This window comes from Zalophus californianus, chromosome 3 (assembly GCF_009762305.2).
Source record: "Zalophus californianus isolate mZalCal1 chromosome 3, mZalCal1.pri.v2, whole genome shotgun sequence".
Taxonomy (NCBI): Eukaryota; Metazoa; Chordata; class Mammalia; order Carnivora; family Otariidae; genus Zalophus; species Zalophus californianus.
Genome location: NC_045597.1, coordinates 162,511,180 through 162,532,729, shown reverse-complemented (window position 1 = coordinate 162,532,729; position 21,550 = coordinate 162,511,180). Strand labels below are relative to the sequence as shown.

The following is a 21,550-nucleotide window of genomic DNA, read 5'->3' as shown; positions in this document are numbered from 1 at the left end:
CCTCTAAACAAACACTTAATGCTGTTTTTGCTTTTTGCCTTTTTTGTAAAAGTGAAAATCCCCTTTGGGCTTCTTTCAGTCAGCAAAGGTGGGTACGAATGTAGGTCTTCTGTAGAAGCATAATGCAAGCTTTTGAAAAGCAGGGGATTACCTGTATTGCTTTTTATGTATCTTTAAAGATTTATTAAAAACAGCCTCTAATACTAGAATTGCGAGGTTACACCCCAGGAATAATGCCTAAATCAACTTCTTTGTCAAATTTTTTATTGCACATGGATGATATAAATATCCAAAGTTAGTATTGACTGAGAATATTTTAGGCAAATGTATCTTCTTTTGCAAACATCACTTTGCTGTTCAAAATAGAGTACTCCATTTTTTCTGCAATTCTTCATTCCCTCTATTTAGATCCCAAGTATTATTGAGCAAATGCTCAGTGCTTGAAAACTAAACCTCATACTCCGTGACTTTGGTGACAGATGTTCTCTATGATGTGGTACTTAGCATGGTGCCTATAATACTGAACACAGTACCTGGTGCTTCATCGGTACTCAGTAACTGTTGTTGAAAGAATAAGGGATGAAGGATTATTTTCATAGTCTATGTAGATCTAGAGAAGAAGTGACATTTGTCTCAGATTTTAGATCTATCTACAAGACAACTATTTTATATGTCATCTCGGTTAAAAATATTTTTAACCATATACAACTGCAGAATATGAGTCCCAAGTATATTTTAACCAAAATCTTTGCGTTTTTTGGTTTTACTTTAGGTTAGTTTTGTCAGATGAGGAAGTGAGCTTGGGAAATGAACCAGGTAAGATGGTAAATTCATTAAAATGTGAAATGATCACATTTGAAATGTCAAAACAGTTTGTCACAACCTTTTTTTCTTTTTTAAAGATTTTATTTATTTGACACAGAGAGAGAGATAGCGAGAGCAGGGAACACAAGCAGGGGGAGTGGGAGAGGGAGAAGCAGACTTCCCGCGGAGCAGAGAGCCCAATGTGGGGCTCGATCCCAGGATGCTGGGATCATGACCTGAGCCAAAGGCAGACGCTTAACGACTGAGTCACCCGGGTGCCCCGTCACAACCTTTTAAAACAGATTGTATTAATATCCATTCATTTAAAAAACATGTTAAGTCAATTTATAAATCTCTTCTATATAAACACTTTTGAGTTAGATTTCTTTTCCCCCCAGCTTTACTGAGTTATAACTGATACACAACACTATAAGTTTAAGGTGTACAGTGTGAAGATTTGATATATGTACATATTGCTAAATGATTATCACTATAAACGTAGTTAATACATGCATCACCTTACATAGTTACTATGTATCTTTTGGCGGCAAGAACATTTAAAATTTATTCTCTTAGCAACTGTCAAGTATAAAATACAGTATTGTTAACTATAGTCACCATGCTATACATTAGATTCCCAGAACTTAATCATCTTTAGCTTAAGAACTTAAACATCTTTAGAAGTTTATACCCTTTGACCAAATTTCACCGTTTTTCCTGCCTCCCAGGCCCTAGTAACCACCAATATACTTTCTCTTTCTGAGTTTGACTTTTTAAGATGTAACATTTAAGTGAGATCATATAGTATTTGTCTTTCTCTAATTTATTTCTTAGTGTAATGTCCTCCAGACTCATCCATGTTATTGCAAATAGTAGGATTTCCTTCTTTTTTATGAGTAAATAATATTCAATTCTATTCTATTCTACATATGTATATATATAACATTTTCTTTATCCATTTATCTGTGATGGACATTTCAGTTGTTTCCATGTCTTGGCCATTGTAAATAATAGTGCAATGAACATGGGGATGCAGATACCTCTTTAAGATAGTAATTTTATTTCCTTTGGATATATGTACCCAGAAGTGGAAGTGCTGGAGCATATGGTAGTTCTGTTTTCAATTTTTTGAGGAACCTCCATACTGCTTTCCATAATGGCTACACCAATTTACATTCCCACCAACAGGGCACAAGTGTTCCCTTTTCTCCACATCCTATCCCACATTTGCTATCTCTTGTCTTTTTGATACTAGCATTCTAACAAGTGTGAGGTGATAGCTCACTGTGGTTTAGATTTCTATTTCCCTGATGAGTGGTGTTGTGTATGTGTTGTGTATATGTCTTCTTTGGTTGGAAAAATGTGTATCTAGGTTCTTTGCCCATTTTTAATCAGGTTATTTTGTTTTTGCTAGTAAGTTATGAGTTCCTTACAGATTTTGGATAGGAACCCCTTATCATATAGATGATTGGGTTTGTGTGTGGCCAGTGTGATTGGGTTTTTTGATTGTTGATTGTTTTGTTATTTTTTTGCTGTGCAGAGGATTTTTAGTTTGATGTAGGCTTCTTTATTTTTGCTTTTGTTTCTTCTGCTTTTGGTGTCCAATGCAAAAAATCATTGCCAACACCAACGTCAGGGAGTTTTTTCCCTAGTATTTTTTTTTAATTGAAGTATAGTTAACATATATTAGTTTCAGGTATTGGGGGCGCCTGGATGGCTCAGTCAGTTAAGCATCTGCCTTTGACTCAGGTCAAGATCCCAGGTTCCTGAGATTGAGCCCTGCTCAGTGGGGAGCCTGCTTCTCCTGGGCTCTCTCTGCCTGCCACTGTCCCTGCTTGTTCTCTCTCTCTCTCTGTCAAATAAATAAAAGTCTATATTAGTTTCAGGTACAGAACACAGAGATTTGACAGTTATGGACATTACAAAATGTTCACCATAAGTGTAGTCACCATCTGTCATCCTGCAAAGTTATTACAATATTACTGTTTGTATTCCCTGTGCTGTACTTCCCATTCTCGTGATTTATCTATTTTATGACTGGAAGTTTGTACTGGTTATGTATGTTGCCTCTGTCTCCACCCCACTCTGCTGTGGCGACCATTGGTTCTCTATATTTGTGTGTGTTTCTTTTTGTTGTTGTTTGTTTTGTTTTGCTTTTTTTTTTTTTTTAGAGTCCAGATATAAGGGGAATCATATGGTATTTGTCTTTCTCTGACTTGTTTCACTTAGCGTAATACCTTCTAGGTCCATCATGTCATGAATGGCAAGATTTCATTCTTTTATATGATTGAGTAATTCTGTATGCATTCATGATCTATATTTATAACATCCTATTTTAAGCTGATAAGAACTTCAATAGCATATGGAAACTCTACACTTTCCTCCCCCTCAGATTTTAGGTTATTAATGTTATCATTTACATCTTTTTTATTGTGTTTCCAGTAACAAATTATTGTAGTTATAGTTATTTTTAATGTTTGTTTTTTTAACTTTTAAACTAGAGTTGAAAGTGATTTATGCACCACTCTTCCAATATTATAGAATCTGACTTTGAGTATATATTTACCTTTACTGATGAGTTGTACACATTTGTGCAGTTTTGGAGGTTATTTAACATCCTTTCATTTCAGCTTGTAGAATGCCCTTTAGCCTTCCTTGTAAGGGAGGTCTGGTGGTGATGAACTTTCTCAACTTTCATTTGTTTGGGGAGGGCTTTCTCTCTCTTTTCTTTCTGAAGGACAGCTTTGCCGGGTATAGTATTCTTCATTGAGTTTTTTCTTTCAGTATTTTGACTATATCATACTGCTCTCTCCTGGCCTACAAAGTTTCTCCTGAGAAATCTGCTTACAGTCTTATAGGGGCTCCCTCATACGTGAGAAGTCACTTTTCTCTTGCTGCTTTAAAAATTCTTTGACTTTCGACAATTATGATTACAATGTGCTGATGTATCTGACTGGACAAAGCTGTTGCTCATTCTCTGAGGTTGGGGGAGGGCCACTGGCTGCATTTTGTGTTTAAGTGGTGCTGTTGGCTGGGATCCCTGGGAAGGGGCTGTGCTCTGAGGTCAGGCAGGGTCACTAGCTGGGCTTCACAGTCATGTCTGATCAAATGATGCCACTGCCAAGCCTCTTTTTTCAGGCGGGGCTTCATGGTCTGATATGGCCTCAGCCTGTGCTTTGCAACCCGCAGGACTGCAGAGGCTGGGTTCTAAATCAGGTGGGACGGTGGCTGTGCTCTGCTGTCGGGCAAGATCGCCGGCCATACTTCCTAGCTGAGTGGGCCTCGTGCTTTACTGCATGATTGGGCAGGGCTTGAGACTGTGTTTTACAACTGAGTGGGATCCCTGACGGGGCTCCCTGCTTGGGTGAGACTGCAGGCTGTGCTCAGCAATTGAGCATGGCCATCCGTGTGGCTTCAGTGCCAGGCAGGGCTATAGACTGGAGTTTGCACTGTGATGCTCCCCAGGGTCACGGAGGGCTTCCTGGTGAGCTAGGCAGGAGGTTATGCCTCATACTCGGCTGGGGCTACTGACTTGTTTCTCTTTCTGGTTGGGTGGTAGGATATGCTCTGTAACTTCCCAGGGTCTCAATCCAGGCTTCCTGGTCAGGTGGGACTGGAGGCTATACTCAGCAATGAGTTAGCTTTCTAGCAGTACCTCATTAGAAGGTCTACTTACTTTCTTTAGGGAATTTTGATTTTCTCTAAGATAAGGGCTTTTAATGTAGACATTTATTTCACAGGGTGGTATGATTAAGTTTCAAGCTTTTCCTCATACTTCAATACATGTTATTTTTTTAATAAATACATATTATGTATACAATCAGTATGTATTCAATCAGTGCAGCTTTGGAGCCAGAAAAATCAGGGTTTGAATGCCAGCTTTTAAAAACAAGTCATTTACCTCTCTCATTTTTCTCATCTGAAATATGAGTCATATACTCCTGCCTTACAGAGATATTAACACTAGAGATACTTATAAACTACATAAACTACACGATAGGTGTACTGTTAATGCAAGAGGCATTTTTAAATGTACACACAGATACAGACCATGTTGATAAACCATAATAATCATGGACTTGTATATCTAACATAGCTTCAAGTATATGTTCAAAAGGTTAGCTTCTTGTGCATATATAATCCCATGCTCTAGTAGAGAGCATATTTTTAAAAGGCCCAGATGAAATATAATGGATATTGTTGTAGTTTCACCATTCATTTGTAGCATTATTCAATCTTTAAAAACTGCTGTATCAGTAATTATGTCTACTTTTTAAAAATTTATTTTTTTAAAGATTTTATTTATTTATTTGAAAGAGACAAAGTGAGAGAAGGAACACAAGCAGGGGGAGTGGGAGAGAGAGAAGCAGGCTTCCCGCAGAGCAGGGAGCCCGATGTGAGGCTCGATCCCAGGACCCTGGGACCATGACCTGAGCCGAAGGCAGACGCTTAACGACTGAGGCGCCCCATGTCTACTTTTTTTTTTTAAGGTTTTATTTATTTATCTATTTGAGAGAGAGAGAGAAAGAGCACAAGTGGGAGGAGGGGCAGAGGGAGAGGGTGAGGGAGAATCCCAAGAAGACTACTCAATGAGCTTGGAGCCTAATGCAGGGCTCAGTCTCACCACCCTGAGATCCTGACCTGAGCCAAAATCAAGAGTCAGATGCTCAACCGACTGAGCTATCCAGGTGCCCCGTTATGTCTACTTTTTATTTCCAAATATTTATTTGTTCCTTCGCTCTTTTTTTCTTAATCAATCTTGCTAAAGGTTTATTTATTCTTTCAACAAATCAGCTTTTGGTTTTGTTAAACCTGTCTATTGAATCTTTCTGTTTCATTAATTTTTAGTTTTTTTAAGGCTAAAAATTTCCCTTTTTCTATATCCCACAAGGCTTTTTTTTTTTTTTTTTTTTTTTATTTGACACAGAGAGAGAGAGAGAGAGAGCACAAGCAGGGGGAGTGGCAGGCAGAGGGGGAGGGAGGCTCCCCGCTGAGCAGGGAGCCCGATGTGGGGCTCGATCCCAGGACCTTGAGATCATGACCTGAGCCAAAGGCAGCCGTTTAACCAACCGAGCCACCCAGGCACCCCTCCCACAAGTTTTTTTTTTTAAAAGCTTTATTGAGGTATATTTTCTTTATCATAAAACTCATTCAGTTGTATATGTCAGTAATTTTTAGTTACTATGGAGCATTGCAACCATCTCTGTAAGTCAGATTTAGAACATTTTCGTCCCCTCAGTAATAAGATCCCTCACACCCGTTTGCTGTAATCCCCATTTTCACTCCTAATCCTTTTTTGGACGTTTCATATAGCTAGAATCATGTAATATGTGTTCTTCTTGTATCTGATTTTTTTCACTTCATATAACACTTCTGAGCTTCATCCATGACACAACTTGTGTTGGTACTTCCTTTTTATTGCTTAATCCATTGTATGGATGTCCATAAACTTTGATATATAGTATTTTCATTATAATCTAGTTTAAATTGTTTTAAACTTTCCATTATATCTTCTGTCATCTATGGCCATGAGTGATTTTAAATTGTTTCTGAAATTGCCAAATTAAGGAGATACTGAAATTAATCTGTCATTGATTTTTAAACTTAAACCATTATGGTCAGAGAATGTAACCTTGTCATACTGATTCTTTAAATTATTGGGACACTCTATAGACTAAGAAGTGGACGAATTTTCTAAATATTCCATATGCTTGATGTGTTTTCTAACTGTTGAATGCAGGAGCCTATATAGGTATTACATCAAGCTAATTATTTGTGCTGCTTTAAGTCTTTTGTATCTTTACTAATTTTTAATTTACTTGATGTATCAATAATTGAGAAATGTGTTTTGAAATCTCTGCTATTGAAGTGGATTTTCATTCTTCCTGTAGTTTTTCACTTCATATACTTTGAAGATTTTGGAGTGATGGTTGCATATAAGTTTAAATGTTTTTTTAAAGATTTTACTTATTTAATCCACTTGTTTTTTTAAAAGATTTTATTTATTTGAGGGACAGAGAGAGCATGCAAGCAAGAGAACACAAGCAGGAGGAGCAGCAGAGAGAGAAGGAGAAGCAGAGCTCCTGCTGAGCAGGGATCCCAATATGGGGCTTAATCCCAGGACCCTTAGATCGTGACCTGAGCTGAAGGCAGCCACCTAACCGACTGAGCCACCCAGGAGCCCCTTATTTATTTATTTTAGAGAGAGAGAGAGAGGGAGCACAAGTGGGGGGTAGGGGCAGAGAGAGAGAATCTCAAGAAGACTCTGTGCTGAGCACAGAGCCTGACACAGGGCCCAAACTCACAACCCTGAGATCATGACCTGAGCTGAAACCAAGAGTTGGTCACTCAACTGATTGAGCCACCCAGGTGCTCCAGTTTAGAATTCTTATATCTCTTTAGCAAATTAATCTGTTATCAATATAATGACCCCTTCTGTTCCCAATACTACTTCTTGGTTTATAGTTTCCTTTGTATGACATTAGCTTAGCTTAAGTAGTTTTATTTTTGTTAGTATTTGCTTTGTATACCATTTTCTGCACTTTTACTTTCAACTTTCCCATGTTCTTATATCTTAGGGTGTGTCTCTTATAAATTAAGCTGAATTTTTTTAAAGGCCCCATATATCAGTTTGTCATTCCTTTGTTTGATGAATTTAGTCCATTTACATTTATCATCATGATTTATATTTGGATTTGTATTTTCTGTTTTCTCTTTGTTTTGTTCTTCCACCCCATTATTTTGTCCCCTGTTTTGCCTTATTTTGGATTGATTAAGGTTTTTTCATTTGTTATTAAAGATTTCTTAGTCCTTTCTTTTTCCCATGTACTAGTTTGGGTTACACATCTTATTTCTGTTTTTGGTGATTTCCCTTGAATTTGATCATGCATACTTTAACCGACTGAGCCACCCAGGTGCCCATATAATGCATACTTGAAATAAAGGCTAGGTTTATGACTATCTCAGTATTCCCAAAATATTACAAAGATCTTAAACTAAACCCAGTCACTCCCATCTCACTTCACCAACTATTATTCTTCAATGTTTTATTTCTCTTTTTGTGATCTCCCACAAATCAATAAAAAGTATTTTTTATGAAGAAATGTTATTTATATATTGCCAGTATTTTTCCTTTGTTACTATTCATATATTTCAGATCTTCATTGTGATCTCATTTTCCTTTTCTGTAACTAAAGATGCCATGGTGGTGAACTTTGACTTATGTTTGTCTGGAAATAATTGTTATTTCTCATTTTTGAAAGACAGTTTTGCTCAGTAAACAATTTTAGGTTGGTTGGTAATTTCTTTCACCATTTTGTGAATATTGTATTGTTTTCTGCTTTCCCTGGGCTGTTGAGAAATCTTCTGTTAGTCTAATTATTTAGTGAATTTGGTTTTTCTTTCTGGGTGCTTTTAGGATATGCTGTTTGTTTTTGGTGTTCTTGCTGTTTCAGTACAATGTGTCTAAATGTGCAGGGTTTTTTTTGTTTTTTCATCTTTCATAGTATAAGTTGTATTTCCTGTATCTGTGTCTTTTACCAGTTCTGGAAAATGTTCAACCATTATCTTTTCTTTTCTTATATGATAAATATGCATACCTCCACCATTATCTTTTAAAATATTGCTTCTCCTCTGTTTTCTCTATTTCCTCCTCTGGAACCTCAGTAAACTTATGTTGGACTTTTCATTCATCTTTCATATCTTTCTTCCTCTCTTTCATGTTTTCCATCTCCTTTCCTTCTGTTCTTCAGGTCTAGGTAAATTCTTCAGGTCTGTTTTTCACTGATTTTCTCTTCTTGCATTTAATCTGTTTAATCTATATGAGTTTCCCACCTCCCCAGCAAGCTTACTTTTTATTTCTAAGAGTCCTATTTGTTTCTTTTACAAGTCTGTGCCTCGTTGGTTTTTATAGTATTTTGTTCTTTCTCACCTTTTGTCTCATATCTATACTAAAAATACACATATTTGAAGTCCTTGGTCGGGTGTCTTTATTATTTATTGGTTTCTCTCAATTTGGTTAGGTGTCTGACTCTTAATTTTGCCTTAGGTCGTGTTCTCGGGGCCATGGGATTGAGCCCTATGTTAGGCTCCGTGCTTAGCAGAGTCTGCTTCTCTCCCTCTGCCCCTCCCCACACACTCATACGCTCTCTCTCTTTTAAAGAAATAAATAAATCTTAAAATAAAGAAAGAAAACCAAACCCCACGTAAGTACCAAAAGCAATGTGGAGTAAAGCAGATCATTATTAAAAGTTTCTGGGGAAGAGAGAGGAGGGAGATTAACCTGTGTCTTATACAGCAACATCTCCTTAAAGATCCTTTAGTACCTCTCCATTCCCCAAACTCTGTTTCTGTAGCTTACCAAAATTTCCATGGCGTGTGACTGTCTGTCACCCATTCCTTCCCTGCCCTCAAACTCTTATTCTCCTCTTTAGTTCCTTTTCTAGCCACCTCCAGAATCTCTTTCCCATACTCAGATTTTTCCAAAGTTCAACTGAAATCTTTACTGATAGTCTGTTTTTTTATCCTTTGTAGTTTTAAACCATCTTTATACTATTTGAACTTAATTTATCCTTTGCTTCTTTATCTTAAAGCTAAATAACACTGAATTCCTTATACCTTTCAATTTTGGTTTTCTTTTGATTGCTTTAGCTGACTTAACTTTTTCCATTTTCTTTTGTAGTATCCCAAATTGAGCATCAAATTTTAAGAAGAGTGTAGTAGAGATATTACTACCTTGTCTTTAGATGTATTACACCCTCTAAGCTCACTATACAGCAACACGATTCATGTTTTACATAGGAGACATTTACATTTCATTATCTCTTTATAAAGTATCCTTGATAATAGTTAAAGATGTCAAAATCTCGGGCTTTTTGTTTTTGTTTTTCTTTGCTTTTTTTTTTTCTGGTCTGTGTGTTTATACTGGGTTGTAAATGAGGTACAGGTGAATTATGTGGGCAACTGGATCCCAAATTAATGATAGGGCATAATTTGTCTCAGTATACACCCCAAACTTGGAGATATTTTTTTTAAACAATTTTTTTTTGCCTGGGGAGCTTTGGGAGTATGCTGTCTTTTAGCACTTATGTTTGATCTTTCCCTTCACATGAAATTACTCTCACTTTGGTGGAGATGAGGAATGCAGAGAAGCTGCTTACAACTATGCACATAAAATAAGTATCTATTGTGCAGAGACACGGAGATCAAGCAGAATAAAACATAAAATGGACTTTCAGAGAATACAGAATTAGACACAAGTCCACCAGGGAAGGGATAGGCTTCTGAATGTGAAAACTTTTTTTTAATTGAGGTATAAATGACATACTAGTTTCAGATTTGCAACATAATGATTTGATATTTGTATCAAATATCAATGTGGAAAGATCCCCACAATAAGTCTAGTTAATACCCATCACCATACACAGAAAATTGTTTTCTTGTGATGAGAACTTTTAAGATTTACTTATTCAGCAACTTTCAAATATGCAATACAGTATTATTAACTAGTCACCATGCTGTATTACATACCTGTTATTCATTTTATAACCAGAAGTTTATACCTTTTGACCCCTTTTACCTATTTTTCCCACCCCCCCCCCATCCCCAGCCTTTGGCAACCACCAAATCTGGTCTGTCTGTGAGCTTGGTTTTTGTTTGTCTTTTTGTTTTTTAAATTCTACATATAAGCAAGATCATACAGTATTTGTCTTTCTCTGTCTTATTTCACATGGCATAATATCTATAAGGTCCATGTTGTTAAAAATGGCAAGATTTCATTTTTTTAATGGCTGATTAATATTCCATTGTGTGTGTATGTATATACATTTTCTTTACCCATTTATCCATTGATGGACACTTAGGTTGTTTCCATGTCTTGGTTATTGTAAATAATACCACAGTGAACATGGGGGTGCATATATCTTTTCGAGGTAGTGGTTTTTGGTTTTTTTGTTTGTGTGGGTTTTTTTGTTTTTTCAGATAAAATACCCAGAAGCGGTATTGCTGGATCATTTGGTGGTTCTATTTTTAATTTTGGGGGGAACCTCCATACTGTTTTCCATAGTAGCTGTACCAATTTACATGGAATGTGAAAACTTTTAATTTTCAAGGGGGCATAGATGTAACAAAGGACCTGAATACCTATGGGTATTATAAAGTTATTTGTGTGTGTATACACACAAACACACACACACACACACATATATATAAATTATATATATTGTATTACAGATCTTTCTCAACTTTAGATGGGGTTACGTCCTGATAAACCCATTGTAAATTGAAAATATCATTAAGTTGAACACCTGAAACTAATACAACACCTGTATGTTAACTATACTGGAATTAAAATAAAAAAAAATTTTTAATCAAAAAAATACAAAAGGTATTTTCTTTCTATACCAAAAAAAAAAGCAAATAATCATAAGTCGAGATGCATTTACTATATCTAACATAAGAACATCATAGCTTATCTTGGCCTCTGTTAAACGTGCTCAGACACTTACATTGGCCTGCAGGTGGGCAAAATGATCTAACACAAAGCCTATTTTATAATTAAGTATTGAATATCTCATGTAATTTATTGAATGCTGAAACTGAAAACAATGTTTTTATGGGTACGGCAGGTTGTAGGTGTATTAGTTGTTTATCCTTTGAGCACATGGCTGACTGGGAGCTGTGGCTTGTTGCTGCTGCCCAGCATCACAAGAGAGTATTGTATTCTCACTAGCCTGGGAAAATATCAAATTCAAAATCTGAAGTACAGTTTCTAGTGAATGTGTATCTCTTTTGTGTCATTATAAAGTCAAAAAATTGTAAGTCAAACCAGTATAAGTAGGGGACCGCCTATGCACACAAATACACATGTATATACACATACACACAAATGTGATTTTTTTAAAGTAATTCTTTACATTTTTACATCTCCATTTTATATGTATTATAAATTGATTTGGTCAATTGCACACTTAGGCCGAATTATTATTTTTAATATGAAAGAGTGATTTTTATTTATTTATTTAAGATTTTATTTATTTATTTGACAGAGAGAGACACAATGAGAGAGGGAACCACAAGCAGGGGGAGTGGGAGAGGGAGAAGCAGGCTTCCCGCCGAGCAGGGAGCCTGACACAGGGCTTGACCCCAGGACCCTGGGATCATGACCCAAGCCAAAGGCAGATGCATAATGACTGAGCCACCCAGGCGCCCCTAGGCCGAATTATTATAAAATATTACAGTAAATAAGCATGCTAGATTTCTCCTTATCCAGCTTATCATTTATGTGCTTTTGTTTCAGCAGCCGAAGATCACAAGGAAAAACATTTTCAAATAAGAGAATTTGGAGCACCTCAGTTTTCTAATTCTGAAAATGGTAAGAAATTATAATTTCATTATATATGGATAATTTATTATTTAAAATTCTTTAGTTTTAATTTAATAATTATTTTCTTAACATTAAAACCTGTATAGGTCTCTACACAGGAATACGACCCTTTATTTCTATTTTGTAGCACATCACAATGGAAATGAAGTCATTATTTGTTTTATATGTTTGGGCCCTTGTCCAAATGTATCTGTGTAACTGTGAGGACTGGTGGGACAGTGTCTGTCTCCGTCTGGTGTACCTCCACCATCCAGCAGTTGTAGACACTCAGTAAATACTATTTTGAATATCTTTCCCAATCACTTATGTTGCAAATATTTCCTCCCACTTTGTCACTTGTCTTTTGACTTTTCATGTAGTTGTTTCTTGCATGTAAATTTTAAAACTAATTTTATGTAGTAAATTTATTAATCTTTTCTTTTATTGGATCTTGATTTTTGTCATATGCAAAACCCAGGTTAGAAGAGTTCATTTATGCTGTTTTCTAGTATTTGTATACTTTTATTTTTTACATTTAGATCTCCAATTCACTTGGAGTTTATTTAGCCATATGGTACTAGCAGTGGCTTAAATGTTATCATTTTGCGAGTGGGCATCCTTTTATTATCATTTTTTTAAATGCTATCTTTGCCATAGGAATTTGAGATAACTTCCAATCATATATGAGGTTTCTATATGTACTTGGGTCTGTTTCTGGACTTTCTTTATATTTCATTGATGCATGCATGCGCCAGTGCCATGTGGTTTTTTTTTTTTTTAATTTTTTATTGTTATGTTAATCACCATATATTACATCATTAGTTTTTGGTGCAGTGTTCCATGATTCATTGTTTGTTCATAACACCCAGTGCTCCATGCAGAACGTGCCCTCCTCAATACCCATCACCAGGCTAACCCATCCCCCTACCCCCCTCCCCTCTAGAACCCTCAGTTTGTTTTTCAGAGTCCATCATCTCTCATGGTTCGTCTCCCCCTCTGACATACTCCCCTTTTCTTCCTCTCCTGTTATCTTCTTCTTTTTCTTTTTTCTTAAAATATGTTGCATTATTTGTTTCAGAAGTACAGATCTGTGATTCAACAGTCTTGCACAATTCACAGCGCTCACCGTAGCACATACCCTCCCCAATATCTATCACCCAGCCACCCCATCCCTCCCACCCCCAACCACTCCAGTAACACTCAGTTTCTTTCCTGAGATTAAGAATTCCTCATATCAGTGAGGTCATGTGATACATGTCTTTCTCTGATTGACTTATTTCACTCAGCATAACACCCTCCAGTTCCATCCACGTCGTTGCAAATGGCAAGATCTCATTCCTTTTGATGGCTGCATAATATTCCATTGTGTATATATACCACATCTTCTTTATCCATTCATCTGTCGATGGGCATCTTGGCTCTTTCCACAGTTTGGCTATGGTGGACATTGCTGCTATAAACATTGGGGTACATGTACCCCTTCGGGTCCCTACATTTGTATCTTTGTGGTAAATACCCAGTAGTGCAATTGCTGGATCGAACGGTAGCTCTAATTTCAACTGTTTGAGGAACCTCCATACTGTTTTCCAGAGGGGTTGCACCAGCTTGCATTCCCACCAACAGTGTAGGAGGGTTCCCCTTTCTCCACATCCCCGCCAACATCTGTCGTTCCCTGACTTGTTAATTTTAGCCATTCTGACGGGTGTGAGGTGGTATCTCATTGAGGTTTTGATTTGGATTTCCCTGATGCCAAGCGATGTTGAGCACTTTTTCATGTGCCTGTTGGCCATTTGGATGTCTTCTTTGGAGAAATGTCTGTTCATGTCTTCTGCCCATTTCTTGATTGGATTATTTGTTCTTTGAGTGTTGAGTTTGATAAGTTCTTTATAGATTTTGGATACTAGCCCTTTATCTGATACGTCATTTGCAAATATTTTCTCCCATTCTGTCGGTTGTCTTTTGGTTTTGTGGACTGTTTCTTTTGCTGTGCAGAAGCTTTTTATCTTGATGAAATCCCAATAGTTCATTTTTGCCCTGGCTTCCCGTGCCTTTGGCGATGTTTCTAGGAAGAAGTTGCTGCGGCTAAGGTCGAAAAGGTTGCTACCTGTGTTCTCCTTTAGGATTTGGATGGACTCCTGTCTCACGTTTAAGTCTTTCAACCATTTGGAGTCTATTTTTGTGTGTGGTGTAAGGAAATGGTCCAGTTTCATTCTTCTGCATGTGGCTGTCCAATTTTCCCAACACCATTTGTTGAAGAGACTGTCTTTTTGCCATTGGACATTCTTTCCTGCTTTGTCAAAAATAAGTTGACCATAGAGTTGAGGGTCCATTTCTGGGCTCTCAGTTCTGTTCCATTGATCTATGTGTCTGTTTTTGTGCCAGTACCATACTGTCTTGATGATGACAGCTTTGTAATAGAGCTGGAAGTCCGGAATTGTGATGCCACCAGCTTTGCTTTTCTTTTTCAGTATTCCTCTGGCTATTCTGGGTCTCTTCTGGTTCCATACAAATTTTAGGATTATTTGTTCCATTTCTTTGAAAAAAGTGGATGGTATTTTGATGGGGATTGCATTGAATGTGTAGATTGCTCTAGGTAGCATTGACATCTTCACAATGTTGATTCTCCCAATCCATGAGCATGGAACGTTTTTCCATTTCTTTGTGTCTTCTTCAATTTCTTTCCTGAGTATTTTATAGTTTTCTGAGTACAGATCCTTTGCCTCTTTGGTTAGATTTATTCCTAGGTATCTAATGGTTTTGGGTGCAATTGTAAATGGGATAGACTCCTTGATTTGTCTCTCTTCTGTCTTGTTGTTGGTGTATAGGAATGCCACTGATTTCTGTGCATTGATTTTATATCCTGCTACTTTACTGAATTCCTGTATGAGTTCTAGCAGTTTTGGGGTGGAGTCTTTTGGGTTTTCCACATACAGTATCATATCATCTGCAAAGAGTGAGAGTTTGACTTCCTCTTTGCCGATTTGGATGCCTTTGATTTCTTTTTGTTGTCTGATTGCTGTGGCTAGGACTTCTAATACTATGTTGAATAGCAGTGGTGAGAGTGGACATCCCTGCCGCGTTCCTGACCTTAGGGGAAAAGCTCTCAGCCTTTCCCCATTGAGAATGATATTCGCTGTAGGTTTTTCGTAGATGGCTTTTATGATATTGAGGTATGTACCCTCTATCCCTATACTCTGAAGAGTTTTGATCAAGAAAGGATGTTGTACTTTGTCAAATGCTTTTTCTGCATCTATTGAGAGGATCATATGATTCTTGTTCTTTCTTTTGTTAATGTATTGTATCACGTTGATTGATTTGCGGATGTTGAACCAGCCTTGCAGCCCAGGAATAAATCCCACTTGGTCGTGGTGAATAATCCTTTTAATGTACTGTTGGATCCTATTGGCTAGTATTTTGGTGAGAATTTTTGCATCCATGTTCATCAAGGATATTGGTCTGTAATTCTCTTTTTTGATGTGGTCTTTGTCTGGTTTTGGGATCAAGGTAATGCTGGCCTCATAAAATGAGTTTGGAAGTTTCCCTTCCATTTCTATTTTTTGGAACAGTTTCAGGAGAATAGGTATTAATTCTTCTTGAAATGTCTGATAGAATTCCCCTGGGAAGCCATCTGGCCCTGGGCTTTTGTTTCTTGGGAGATTTTTGATGACTGTTTCAATTTCCGTAGTGGTTATAGGTCTGTTCAGGTTTTCTATTTCTTCCTGGTTCAATTTTGGTAGTTGATACATCTCTAGGAATGCACCCATTTCTTCCAGGTTATCTAATTTGTTGGCATAGAGTTGCTCATAATATGTTCTTATAATTGTTTGTATTTCTTTGGTGTTGCTTGTGATCTCTCCTCTTTCATTCATGATTTTGTTGATTTGGGTCATTTCTCTTTTCTTTTTGATCAGTCTGGCCAGGGGTTTATCAATCTTGTTAATTCTTTCAAAGAACCAGCTCCTAGTTTCGTTGATCTGTTCTACTGTTCTTTTGGTTTCTAGTTCATTGATTTCTGCTCTGATCTTTATGATTTCTCTTCTCCTGCTGGGTTTAGGCTTTCTTTGCTGTTCTTTCTCCAGCTCCTTTAGATGTAGGGTTAGGTTGTGTATTTGAGACCTTTCTTGTTTCTTGAGAAAGGCTTGTATTGCTATATACTTTCCTCTCAGGACTGCCTTTGCTGTATCCCAAAGATTTTGAACAGTTGTGTTTTCATTTTCATTGGTTTCCATGAATTTTTTTAATTCTTCTTTAATTTCTTGGTTGACCCATTCATTCTTTAGTAGGATGCTCTTTAGCCTCCATGTATTTGAGTTCTTTCCGACTTTCCTCTTGTGGTTGAGTTCTAGTTTCAAAGCATTGTGGTCTGAAAATATGCAGGGAATGATCCCAATCTTTTGGTACCGATTGAGACCTGATTTGTGACCTAGGATGTGATCAATTCTGGAGAATGTTCCATGGGCACTAGAGAAGAATGTGTATTCCGTTGCTTTGGGATGGAATGTTCTGAATATGTCTGTGAAGTCCATTTGGTCCAGTGTGTCATTTAATATCTTTATTTCCTTGTTGATCTTTTGCTTAGATGATCTGTCCATTTCAGTCAGGGGGGTGTTAAAATCCCCCACTATTATTGTATTGTTGTCAATGTGTTTCTTTGCTTTTGTTATTAATTGGCTTATATAATTGGCTGCTCCCATGTTCGGGGCATAGATATTTACAATTGTTAGATCTTCTTGTTGGATAGACCCTTTAAGTAGGATATAGTGTCCTTCCTCATCTCTTATTACAGTCTTTGTTTTAAAATCTAGTTTGTCTGATATAAGGATTGCCACCCCAGCTTTCTTTTGGTGTCCATTAGCATGGTAAATGGTTTTCCACCCCCTCACTTTCAATCTGGGGGTGTCTTTGGGTGTAAAATGAGTCTCTTGCAGATAGCATATTGATGGGTCTTGTTTTTTAATCCAATCTGATAGCCTGTGTCTTTTGATTGGGGCATTTAGCCCATTTACATTCAGGGTAACTATTGAAAGGTATGAATTTACTGCCATTGTATTACCTGTAAGGTGACTGTTAACTGTCTGTTGTCTGTGTTCGTTTCTGCTCTTTGCTGCTTTTAGGTTCTCTCTTTGCTTAGAGGACCCCTCTCAATATTTCTTGGAGGGCTGGTTTCGTGTTTGCAAATTCCTTTAGTTTTTGTTTGTTCTGGAAGCTTTTTATCTCTCCTTCTATTTTCAATGATAGCCTAGCTGGATATAGTATTCTTGGCTGCATATTTTTCTCGTTTAGTGCTCTGAAGATATCTTGCCAGTCCTTTCTGGCCTGCCAGGTCTCTGTGGATAGGTCTGTTGCCAATCTAATGTTTCTACCATTGTAGGTTACATATCTCTTCTCCCGAGCTGCTTTCAGGATTTTCTCTTTGTCTCTGAGACTCGTAAGTTTTACTATTAGATGTCGGGGTGTTGACCTATTTTTATTGATTTTGAGAGGGGTTCTCTGTGCCTCCTGGATTTTAATGCCTGTTTCCTTCCTCACATTAGGGAAGTTCTCTGCTATAATTTGCTCCAATATACCTTCTGCCCCTCTCTCTCTCTCTTCTTCTTCTGGGATCCCAATTATTCTAATGTTGTTTCGTCTTATCGTATCACTTATCTCTCGAATTCTGCCCTCGTGATCCTGTAGTTGTTTCTCTCTCTTTTTCTCAGCCTCTTTATTTTCTATCATTTGGTCTTCTATATCGCTGATTCTCTCTTCTGCCTCATTTATCCTAGCATTTAGTGCCCCCATTTTTGATTGCACCTCATCAATAGCCTTTTTGATTTCGATTTGGTTAGATTTTAGTTCTTTTATTTCTCCAGAAAGGGTTTCTCTAATAACTTCCACGCTTTTTTCAAGCCCAGCTAGTATCTTTAAAGTCATGATTCTGAACTCTAGGTCCGACATCGTACTAATGTCCGTATTGAGTAGGTCCCTGGCTGACGGTACTACCTCTTGTTCTTTTTGCTGAGGTGATTTCTTTCGTCTTGTCATTTTGTCCAGAGGAGAATAGATGAATGAGAGAACAAAAGGCTAACAGGTTTACTACGTCCCCAGCAAATATACTGTATACAAATCAGAAAAGACCTGAAACCAGGGGAAAAGAAAGGGAAAGAAAGAAAAAAGAAAGAGAAAAAGAAAAGAAAAAGAAAAAAAAGATAAAAACAAAAACAAAACAATTCAAAAAAGGCAGAATATGATCAAATATGATCAGGCTAGTGCATAGATCAGTGCCACACACTAGATTTTGGGCGTATTTTGGTCTGCTAGAAAAAAGTGCCTCCTAAAATTTTAAAGGAAGAAAGACATATATGTACAAAATAAGGGTTGATACAATGAAGGGATGGAAGATGACTGTAAAGATGAAAATTATAAAAGATTTTATAAAAGGACTTGGTAAGATAAGTTGTTTGAAAAAAGAAAGAAGATTTAAGGAAAAAAAAAAAAAAAGGAAAAAGGGAGAGAATGTGATCAGGCAGGAGACTAGAACAAAGCCATACACTAGTGATTTAGGGTATATTTTGATCTGTTAGAAGAAACTGTACCTCAAAATTTTAAAGAGAGAACAACTTATATATATATGCCAAAAACAAGGATAACTACTATGAAGGGATAAAATATGACTCTAAAAATGAAAAAAAAAAAATGTTTTTTTTTTTTAAAAAAAGGGATTTATAAGATGTTGGTTGAAAAAGGGAAAAAGAAAAATAAAAAAAAGTCAACAAAAATTAACTTTGATGAAATAATGAATCATGGTAAAAAAAAAAAAAAAAAAAAAAAAAAAAAAGAAGCCATGAATCTATGTGCAGTATTCCCCTAGCGCTGGAGTTCTCCTATTCTCCTTGATCGATCAACTTGGTCTTGGCTTGCTGGCTGTTTGTGTTGATCTTCTGGGGGAGGGGCCTGTTGCTGTGGTTTCCAAATGTCTTTGCCGGAGGCGGAATTGCCCCGCCCTTGTCGGTCCGGGCTAAGGAAGCTGCTCCAGTTTGCTCTCAGGAGCTTTTGTTCCCTGCAAGCTCTCGGCACAGCTCTGGAGGACCAGGGCGAAAATGGCGGCCTCCCAGTCTCCGCCCGGAGGAGCCGAGAACTCAGGGCCCCACTCCTCAGTGCGCCCCCAGAGAAAAGCAGTCACTCCCGTGTCCCCGGTCTCCGGCCGCTCTCCATGCTCACCCGGCCCGCGATCGAGCGTTGCTATCTCTGGCACCCGACCCCGCTCGGAGTCTCCAAACCCAGCAGATCCCTGCAGTGCGCTCCCGTACCGCTCCTCCCCGGGAAGGAAGGGGAGTCTCCCCGGATCTGCTGCTTGTTGGGTCCTTGCTGGGGGAGCCGTGCCCCGACTGGGCCGCAGATCACAGTTTATGGCAACCCCGAGCTGAGAGCCCGCGACTCTGCTCCGTATCTGCAGCCGGCTTCCCCGCCCCGACACCTGGGAGCTCTGCCGCACTCAGGCACCCCCGGTCTCTCTGTGACCCCAAGGGTCCTGAGACCACACTGTCCCGGGAGGATTCCACCCCCCGCTTAGCCACTGCAGCGACGTCCCTCCGCCGAGCCAACTTTTAAAAGGTCCGATTTTGTGCTCCGCGGCTCTAGCACTTGCCAGAAGCGGCCGGCGGAGGCCCCTCCCCCGCCGTTTATCCTCCCGAATATCGCCTCGGATTCACTTCTCCGCACGTCCTACCTTCCAGTAAGTGGTCGCTTCTCTGTTCAGAGAGTTGTTGCTACTCTCCTGTTCGATCTCCTGTTGAGTTCGTAGGTGTTCAGAATGGTTTGATCCCTATTCAGCTGAATTCCTGAGACCAGACAAAATCTAGGTCTCCTACTCCTCCGCCATCTTGCTCCGCCCCCGCCATGTGGTTTTAATTACAGAAACTTTCTTTTGTGTTTTTATATCCGGGAGGGCTAGTATCCTTTTCATCATTTTCTTCGCTGTTCTTGCATGTTTATTTTTCAATATAAACTTTATATCGTATTGTCTAGCTCCATAAAAAGGCTCATTGTTACCTTTATGGTGATCACATTAAATGTGAAGAACTGACAGCCTGATGGTGCTTAGACATCCTGACCAGAAACAAGGGACATTTTTCTATTTGTTAAAATTTCCTTGTATATCTTTTATATGGTTTTTTTCATAGAGGATTTGAGGAGTTCTTATTATTTCTAAGTATTTTATTTTTTTGTTGCCATTATAAATGAGGTTTTCTTTTCATATGTATATTTATATTTCTTTTCATATACATATATACATATATATGTCTTATATACATATATATGTGTAATATATATCTATTTTAAGTAATCTTTATGCCCAACGTCGGGCTCGAACTCACGATCATGAGATCAAGAGTCACATGTTGTGTACCAACTGAGGCAGCCAGGTGCCCCTTTTCCATTGTATTTTTAACTGGTTATTATTTTGTGTATATAATTGCTATTGATTTTTTGCATGTTAATATTATATGCTGCTACCTTGCTGAATTTTTTTAGTTTGAGTTAGTTTTATCATTGATTGTCTAGGGTTTTCCAGGTATACCAACATGTCATTTGCAAATAAGAGATAACCCTGTTCTTTCTCTACCAATTCTTGTTACTGTAATTGATTTCTTTGGTTTAATTGCATTAGTTACTACCTCCAGAACAATGTTAAATAGTGGTGGGCATTTCCTGATTTTAGTGCAAGTTCCTATAATGTTTCTGAATTAATTAGGATGTTGGTTTTTGATATGCGGTATATGTTTTGTCAAGTTAAAGAAGTATCCATATATTTCTAATTTCTGAAGAGTTTTTATTAGGAATCGTTGTTGAATTTTGCCAACAGCTTTTTCAGTATCTATGCAGGCAATTATTTGATTTTTCTTCTTAACTGTATTAATATGATGAGCTGTATTAATAGGTTTCCTGATATTACACCATCTTTGCATTCCAGTTATAAGTCCCACTTTGTCACTGTGCATTAATTTGTTGATATTTTATTTACTATTTTTGCATTGCTGTTGATTTCCCTGTGAAAACATTTAGGCCTGGTACTTTTTTGTGTTTTCTTCTCTATAGAAATTGTATCAAAAAAATAGATTTTAAAAATTTTGTGTTTCAAGAAGCATAATTAAGAAAATAAGATGACTGGGATAAATATTTATGGAAATTGGTCTATTTAACCTTTTTATATGTACTGGGATCAATTTTAGTAAATTTTATTTTTCTAAATAAAAATTTAGAAAATTTTTATTTTTCTAAATAAAAATTTAGAAAATTTTTATTTTGTCTAGATTGTCAGATTTATTTGCATAGACTTGTATAAAATCTCTTGATTTTTTTTAAGAGCTTTATTGAGATGTAAGTTTAAAAAATTACCTATTC

General features: G+C 37.4%; 1 protein-coding gene across 3 annotated transcripts in view; it reads left to right on the top strand.

Moving 5' to 3' along the window:
• The window catches only part of ICA1L (islet cell autoantigen 1 like), a 79,182-nt gene that overhangs the window by 37,841 nt on the left and 19,791 nt on the right, over nt 1-21,550 (top strand). For all 3 annotated transcript variants that reach the window (XM_027590693.2, XM_027590691.2, XM_027590692.2), the window contains exons 9-10: nt 773-816; nt 12,101-12,175. In XM_027590693.2, coding sequence (XP_027446494.1) covers nt 773-816; nt 12,101-12,175 — 119 coding nt within the window. The remainder of the gene's footprint in view (nt 1-772; nt 817-12,100; nt 12,176-21,550) is intronic.